Source organism: Chenopodium quinoa, unplaced genomic scaffold, assembly GCF_001683475.1.
Source record: "Chenopodium quinoa cultivar QQ74 unplaced genomic scaffold, ASM168347v1, whole genome shotgun sequence".
Classification (NCBI taxonomy): domain Eukaryota; kingdom Viridiplantae; phylum Streptophyta; class Magnoliopsida; order Caryophyllales; family Amaranthaceae; genus Chenopodium; species Chenopodium quinoa.
This window is the reverse complement of record NW_018742523.1, coordinates 4,902,289-4,910,389: the sequence shown is the minus strand read 5'-3', so window position 1 is coordinate 4,910,389 and position 8,101 is coordinate 4,902,289. Positions and strand designations below refer to the sequence as shown.

The 8,101-nt window shown below is 34.7% G+C and overlaps 2 protein-coding genes across 3 annotated transcripts; one reads left to right on the top strand and one right to left on the bottom strand.

Moving 5' to 3' along the window:
- Positions 1 to 209: 209 nt before the first annotated feature.
- On the top strand, positions 210 to 5,484 carry LOC110720037 (protein IN2-1 homolog B-like). The gene is made up of 10 exons (XM_021899040.1): positions 210 to 363; positions 516 to 590; positions 1,218 to 1,278; positions 1,397 to 1,480; positions 1,980 to 2,078; positions 2,170 to 2,272; positions 2,388 to 2,464; positions 4,815 to 4,922; positions 5,035 to 5,115; positions 5,232 to 5,484. The coding sequence occupies exons 1-10, from the start codon at positions 353 to 355 to the stop codon at positions 5,238 to 5,240; spliced, it is 708 nt and encodes a 235-aa protein (XP_021754732.1). The 5' UTR covers positions 210 to 352; the 3' UTR covers positions 5,241 to 5,484.
- On the bottom strand, positions 5,231 to 7,876 carry LOC110720036 (dynamin-related protein 4C-like). 2 transcript variants are annotated; one of them, XM_021899039.1, is made up of 2 exons: positions 5,930 to 7,876; positions 5,739 to 5,828 (listed from the first exon to the last, which is right to left on the bottom strand). In XM_021899039.1, the coding sequence occupies exons 1-2, from the start codon at positions 7,675 to 7,677 to the stop codon at positions 5,819 to 5,821; spliced, it is 1,758 nt and encodes a 585-aa protein (XP_021754731.1). In that variant the 5' UTR covers positions 7,678 to 7,876; the 3' UTR covers positions 5,739 to 5,818. The 2 variants fall into 2 exon arrangements, with proteins under 2 accessions (XP_021754730.1, XP_021754731.1); XM_021899038.1 differs by having other exon boundaries at positions 5,231 to 7,874.
- Positions 7,877 to 8,101: the final 225 nt, after the last annotated feature.

Below are 8,101 nucleotides of genomic sequence, written 5' to 3'. Positions count from 1 at the left end.
ACATGAATACCAGCATACCGTGATGTATAGAATTCTCCGTAAGACGAAGTATTCTTACTCGTAACCATAATGAATACGGATTAATACAATCGTTTCAAAAGTAATTAGCACTACTAGAGTGACATGTGTCACATACGTAAGTACGTTTTGTTTGGGGTTTGACTAAAGAATTGAATTCTGGAATTATGTGTAGACGTATAACACAGCTTATACAGAGTGGAAGGAGTTATAAATTCCTTCCATTTCTCATTTCTGTCTTCATCTTTCTACTTCTTTCTCTCTGAATCTTCCCTATTTTTCATCCAAAACCAGAAGAAGCTACATACGTCATCCCTGTCGTCAGCTTTCTGCCATGGCTGCATCGTAAGAAAATTCTCTTATTTCTCATTTCTGTGAAATTGCATGCATCTTCTACATTTTATTTGTAATTTTGATTCAAATTTTTGTAAATTAATCCATAATTATGAACAAAAGTTTGTAAATTATTAATTATAAATTATTAATGGTGTTTTTAGAGGCGCTAAAGTTGCTCTTCCACCAACTCTTGATTCGAAATCGCCGCAACCTCCTCTTTTCGACGGAACCACTAGGTGCTTTTCTCTCTTGGTTTTTTATTTGATTTTGTTTTATATTATTTTCTTATTGGTGTTGATTTTGAAATTCTGGAGAATTTTTGTCATGCTCTTGATTTATTATTCTTAATTCATAGTATTATTAATTAATTAATTTCCATTGCACCTGTTAAACATAAATTAATTTTATATAATATCACAGTTTTCGCCTCTAATCATCATAAAAATGAACAAGAATCAAGAGGTTTCTCTAATTCTCTCTCGAATTTCTAAGAGTCCTAATTTTCTTAATAAGTTTTATATTGATTTGTTAAGAATGTTCTTTCGGATTGGGTTAAGCTGGTTTGAGTCAAATTTGGGTAAAGAATAATTAGTTTGATTTCGGTGTTAGCTTTGGCCAACATAGGTTTTGTGAGAGGTGTCAAAACCCGACCTGACCCGATACTGACCCGAAAAAATACGATTCAGACTTCGATTGACATGGAAATAATAATTTAGCATGATTCAAGTTTGTAATAGACCCGACCCGGACACCCGAATTGGCACCTCTAATCCCGTCCAATGATGACTGTACACTTTAGGTTTAGCCAATTTGGTTTGATGATATCAACTTCATAAGTTATGTTTTGAACTTCGATTTATCAGGTTGTACACTGCCTACACATGTCCTTATGCCCAGCGTGTCTGGATCGGCCTAAATTACAAGGTTTGATTTCCATATTCTTCCATTATTTTTTAAGGTCAAATTTAACTTCGCGATGATTTGTTAAGTTAAGTAGCCTGCTTCTCTGGATTCTTGTAACATTTGTTCTGCAACTTTACAGGGGTTGCAGGATAAAATCCAATTGGTTCCCATAAGTTTAGATGATAAACCAACATGGTATAAGGATGTTTACCCTCCTGCTAAGGTAAGTCGTCGCACTGATCAAGTCACAAAAGTCTATTTAATGGATTGCAGTGTACTGCTCGCTATCTTGCTTGAATTGCTGCAATGCTTAATTGATAAGTGCTTTCTTTGACAGAAGACAATAGTTATGCATAAAAGGGAATGATCACAGTCTAAAGTGATTAAACATTTCAGAATCCCTGCTTTATTGTTAACTCAGTATTGCTTTATGTGCTTTTAGTTTGTTAGATAATAGTATGCTGTTTATCAGTCCTAACAAAGTGAGGATTCGAGGGGCTGGAATATTATGACTGGCTAATTGAAATAAATAATCTTTGGTGCATATTCCGGGGTAAATGAAGCGTGATCTGTAAATTGTTTCCAAGTCGCAAACTCAACATGTTTCCTCACTGCAGAATTTGTGTTTTGTTTTTGTATCTTAGCCTTCTGGATGAGGGCTTATATGTATGTAGTATTCTTTTCTATCAAAGAAGATAATTTAGCATTATTATTCAATATAGGTTCCTGCTCTGGAGCACAACAATGAGGTGAAGGGAGAGAGCCTTGATTTGCTGAAATATCTTGATAGCCACTTTGAAGGACCTAAGCTTTTTCCTGATGTAAGCGAGCCTCTTTGCACATCATAGATTGTTGAAGTTCCAGTCCTAGCTTACCTTCTAATTGGGATTTCATGTAAATTAATGCATGCAGGATCCTGCTAAAAGAGAATTTGCAGAGGAAATATTGGCCTATGCTGGCACATTTGGTGGAGCTGTTCTCTCTCATCTCAAAGGGGGTCCTAACAGTGAAATGAGTACGGACTGAAGGCCTCCCTTTTTTTTCTCTACTTTTTTTTTTTTTTTAAAAAAAAGTTTCTCCATGTTTCCTAATGCGAAGAAATCCAATTGTTTATTTTGTTACCTTTGTAGTTGCTGCCCTTGACAAATTAGAAGAGGCTCTTGCTAAATTTGATGATGGGCCATTCTTCCTGGGCCAATTTAGTGCAGTAAGTAAACATAACAATACTCCCTTATGAGTTGAACATCATTTTGTGCTAGTCTTCGAGGATTTTATCTAATTGAACAAGTTGATTGATCTAGTGAATTGATTAAATATTATACGAAAATTGTTTATCATATGCTTTTATTTTCTGAAGTAGCATGCTATGATAGCTATCTGATTTAGCATTCTGAATGTGTTTTACTGTTGAGTTTGGATTTGACAATAGCTTGATCGTAATGTTAAATGTGAAATTTGACTATGCCTTTTCTTTAAGTTCAACAAGTTCAATACATAACAAGTTAAATTTAACATTTAATATTCAATCGTAATAACAAAATTTTAATACATAATATTACTATTTGTTTTTAATTTTATACAATTAAGGTTCACACATATATAAACATTGTATATTTTGTAAATTTTTTGTTTAAACAACAATACAAACCAATTGTTGAAGAAAAATAGAAAGAAAATAAAATATGTAAAGCTATATGTTTTTGTTAACCAACTTTTTTTTTCAAATTGTGTACACGGTATCTTTTAAGCTTCCATCATCCTTTATAAATCAATCGTTGATCATGCCAGCTAATAACCTACCCTTTGCAAAATTTAACATCCTTGCAAAATTAATAACACTTATGACTGACTTCTTAATTATGATCATTGTTCATCGTATTCAAGAATTTCATGGTGTTCAAAATTTAAATATGCTTCTTTGCCCGCAAAAGTTTTACGTTTATTTGTGTGGGACATTAGGTGAGTTTATATAGGATTGAAAAAATATTGAATTTAAAGTGATGATAAAGTTTATTATTAGATATGATAAATTTTGTTAACGTAGAACTTAATGTCTTAGCCGAATAAATGACGAACATTTTTTTTTTTTTGCTGGAAAAAGAGAAAAGATATACTTTTAGTTTCAATGATTTTTTCTTATTTTTTTTTTATCTAATCCAAAACTGATATTTTTTTTAATTGAATGTAATTTCATAATTTTTTTTTTTTTTTATAAAATATTTTATTATAATCACTTCTCATATTTCATTATTATTATTTTTTTTTATTTTTTTATCTAATTCAATTTTTTTTTTTTAATATCAATTGAATGTAGATTTCAATGTTTAAGTTTAATAATATATATTTTTTATATATATATATACAAAATAAAATAAATTTTTTCATTTATCTTAGATAAAATTTCCAATTTAAAAGATAATATTTTATTTTTATAATGAATTTAAACTTTTAATGTTAATCCTACGTGGTGCTTTAAAATAATAATCCTACGTGGCATAATCCTACACGTAACTCTCAATCCTACATGGCGCTCTAATAATTTAAAAAAAAAATTTAAAATCCTACATGGCTCTCTAAAAACTTTGGAAAAAACTCCCTTTATATATATATATTAGTTTTGTGTCCGGGCGATACTCAGATTGTTGATTAAATTTTAAATGTTAAATACGATCCTACAATCCCTTTTGATAATGATGTAGGATATTTAGACATACAATTTCATATTGCTTATTTAATTAAATAATAATGTACTTTTTGTAGTTTTATTTATAAATATCTATGTTATTATTGATTTGAAATTATTTTTATTGAACTTAAATTGTTTTATACTAATTCTCTATTATTTTTTTAAATAAATTAAATATATTATAAATGGATTTTATTTTAAAGAACTTTTTAAAACGAATTTTATGATGGAAATAGAATTGTTTTATATTAATTCTCTATCCAAAATTCACTTACTTAGTATCATATGTGTCACAATAATATATAATTTTTGCCTACGTTGCGCGACACTTAGTGAAAAACTGGAATGTCAAGTGTTACTGTCTGATAGCCCGGCTGCGAGACCGGCTTTATATATTAGTGAAATGATATTAGATTTGCAAAATTGATACTTGATGAATTTGACTGAAACTCTCATTTGTAAGTGTAATACAATAACACATTGAAGTTGAAGCTCAATAGTTGAGAGCTAATTGAACAAATGCATTTTCTCCTTAAATCTTGAAGTTTCCCATAGCTACAGCTTAAAATCACAAGACCTAAATTTAGCATTGTTCGTTAGACTGATAGAGTGTATTTTCTTTTGTATTTCTATAGCATCATTTTCATTGAGCTTCATGTCCCCAGGTTGACATAAATGCATTGATTAAGTTGCAATATTATTAGTTTGTAATTTTGTATGATACAGCATAATAATTGGACTGAGAAAGTAGTAGCTTACAGTGCTACAGGAACAGATCACGTTATCTGCTTTTAAATACTTTAGTATCTCAAAGTGCTACTCTGTATTCGGTAAGGATCAAGCTATTAATACAAACCAAATCTCATTTCAGGTGGATATTGCCTATGCTCCCTTTGTAGAAAGGTTCCAGCCACTGTTGTTAGAGTTGAAGAACTATGATATTACATCTGGGAGGCCTAAGTTAGGCACATGGATTGAGGTATGATCCTTGTTAAACTACATGATAATGAGGCAGCAATGATATGCCAATCGATTGAGCTTGCAAATGTGGAATTTATTTATTTAGTTCTAATGCGGAAGCGTACATACAGGAACTGAACAAATTGGACGCCTATAAAAAAAGCAAATGGGATATCAATGAACTCACCTCTGCCTTCAAGAGGCGTGTTTTGGTAAGGCATTAACCATTGAACTTCTTTAAGACCTAATTATTAGGCTGTTGTCTAAGGATTTTGAGACTTTCATTTTCTTAATTTGCTTCTGAGATGTCCTACAATCTTGCGTCCAGGGACTGTGAAGATCTCATTTTCTTGTTGGCTGAGATGCATTACCCGGCAGCTTTCTTCTTGAATAAAGCGAAGAGTTATTTGAAAAAACTTACCGGACTGACTGTAATAATCATGCTTTTTAACTTCCCTATGCTTCAGTTTAAATAGATATTGGATATGAAGTCATGTTTTTACTCTACAGTCCAACTAAACCTTCTATAATCAAACTATGGGGAAAAATGCTTGCATGTCAAAAACATGGATTTCATTACAGATCAGACACCATATTTATTATAAATAGGGATTTGTTTATTATCACTTCATATTGTTTTAAGGTTTATATGCATTACCAGATCATTCATACACCAAAATAAAGCCTAAAAATAACAGGGGGGCTTACAAATTAGCAGACTGACATAGGACTTCACGCAGTTTAAAAGTCTATGACATTGGACTTGGATTCACTTAGCTACTAGTAGTAACAGCAATCCTGTCCATAATATTAGCGACCTTATCCTTAGATTTCTTGAGCAACTCAACACTCTTGCTTAGCTTCTCTCTTTTTCCGGCAACAGCTGGTGACTCTTCCAAGCACTTCTCAATGCCGCTACCATGACCTGGACCACCAAACAGCTCATCAATAATTTCATCTTCGAGCTCTTTATCCACCAGATTATGAATACTCAGTAGCAAATGCAGTGCCATAAAATCCACCAACCTCCTCAGTACAATTTGCCAATAAGCTGTCACTCTCATTTTCATTTCAAAGGCTGGCTGCAGAATGTTTTCTAACTTTCGCAAATGATGAACTGCCACTTCCCCAATGCCTTCGATTTCCATCCTCAGTCTCCTTGTATCATTCACAGTTTTAGTGAATTCGGCTAGGTTTTCCATAAGATTGTTACACTTCACCATGTACTCGGGGCTGCAAGTATAATCAGCAACTTTTTCCATCTCTATTATCTCTTTCACTCTACTCAGTGATTGTCCCTTCATTTTCAGAATCATGTTCTGAGCAGCTCTCCTTGTTGAGGATGCTAGCTGGGGGTAATTCTCAGAGTGTTGTCCTAGAACAGAGAGGACAATAATCTCGACATAATCCCAAACTTTGCAAGCAAAATCTTCTGGTATTACTGATATCTGGTTGATCTTGTTTTGCATAATGTTGAGGAAAGCTGCACGAGGGACAAAGTTGGGGAGCCCGATCCCTTTCGCCTCCTCGAGAACTCGAATCTCTTCCACCAAAAAATTTTCATCCACATCATCATTATCAACCCTTTCTTTGTCCATTAGTTTACAGGAGAAGTCGTTGAGGAATTCTGCAAGACGAGCTGTGCAGTGCATTTCTTTGTCATCAGGGTACTCTTCATACTCTCCTCTGACAAGGATTTTCCTGAGAGACTCCTTGGATGACCCCAGTATCTTCATGAATGTGGCCATTGCTTCTGCATGAGAGGAGAGAGAGCTAGGGAGCTTATTCAGCTCAGCAATGCTAGAGTTAAGCTTGTCATTGATCTGCTTCACAATTCGTGGCAAGCACCTTGCGATGCTAGTTGCCTGGATTGCTGTGAGTTTCTCAGCAAGCACTGGAACCCCCACCATCGATTTTTCAATTCTCGAAAGCTGGGGATGAGACTGAAACAGGGAAGCTTCCTCTGCTCTAGCTTCTACGTAAGTCTCATCACCAATTCTATTCCTCACACAGACATAACCCAATCCGATTCGCACGTCATCAGTGGTGACCTTCTCAAGAAGCCCCTCGGGTGCTTTATCTGCCTTGGTGACTACTGCCAGAGTTCTCTCTCCTGATTTGTCCACCTTCTGTGACATCCGAATGGACTCACAAGTAGAGAAATCAACAGCAGCAGAAAGCACGTTCAGAATTATGCTCTCCTCTGGAGTAATATACTCCATTATGATATCGTGTATCTGCTCATATATATTTTCTGGCTGGCCTTGTACAGCCACCCGGGTAATACCAGGGAGATCAACCATAGTAAGGTCAGGCACACCATTCTTCTTGACTACAAGAGTCAATGGGGTGTGGGAGATTCCCTTCCCAGACCCAGCGATCTCCCACGTGGCAGATTCAATGGATTCTGCCACGTTTTGCTCATCTGTGTCAACAGACTTGTTGAGGTACTCCAGACACAGGTTTGGAGTAAGACTGGGGTGATGCTGAAGGCGCATGATCAAAGGTACCCTAGTGCAAATACCTTGACCTCGTGGGAGGTTAATGCCAGCAAGTGACTCGAGGACACTTGATTTGCCCGAGGATTGATCACCCACGACAACAATGGTGGGCAGTTGGATACCTTCCTTCATAATATTAAGGTGACGGAGGTCATCAATGGCGTCGAGGAGTGGTCGTATTTGGCTGTTGAAGGAGGAGATTAGTGGTGGGTACTTGGTTTGCAGGGGATGCTCATCAGAGTTGATTACTGTTAGTGTTTTGGTTTCTTCCATTTTTTTAACTTGGGAGGAAATACAATAATGAAAATGTGAGAGGAAGAATATTGAGATTTGGTTGAGGAATTATGGGTGTGAGTGGATGCTTAAATATAGCTCTTTTTGGTTTAAATTAAGGAAAAGGAGAGCCAGAAAGGTTGTGGAAATTGCAGTGAAGGCTGTAAAAGGCAGGACTAACTTTTATTATAAAACGACTATAATTGACTACGAGTCGTATTAAAGTCACTACAGTACTGTGTTTTGCTTACTCTTGAAGTTGTTAATTTTAGTGTGTTGGATGAAGTGTGATTTGCTTACCCTTAAAGTCGTTAGCTTTGTTCGGACACTATTTAAGGCTTTGCCTTAGCATACCCTTCTATTAAGGAAACGCTAAGTACTATACCCTTGGGTATATTTACTTACGGTGTATATATTAATTTCA

Coding starts and splice junctions, on each gene's coding strand:
- LOC110720037 (XM_021899040.1), top strand. Junction 591..1,217: donor CTTTTCGACGGAACCACTAG/GTGCTTTTCTCT, acceptor TCGATTTATCAG/GTTGTACACTGCCTACACAT. Junction 2,465..4,814: donor TCCTGGGCCAATTTAGTGCA/GTAAGTAAACAT, acceptor ATCTCATTTCAG/GTGGATATTGCCTATGCTCC.
- LOC110720036 (XM_021899038.1), bottom strand. CDS start 7,677: ATGGAAGAAACCAAAACACTAACAGTAATCAACTCTGATGAGCATCCC.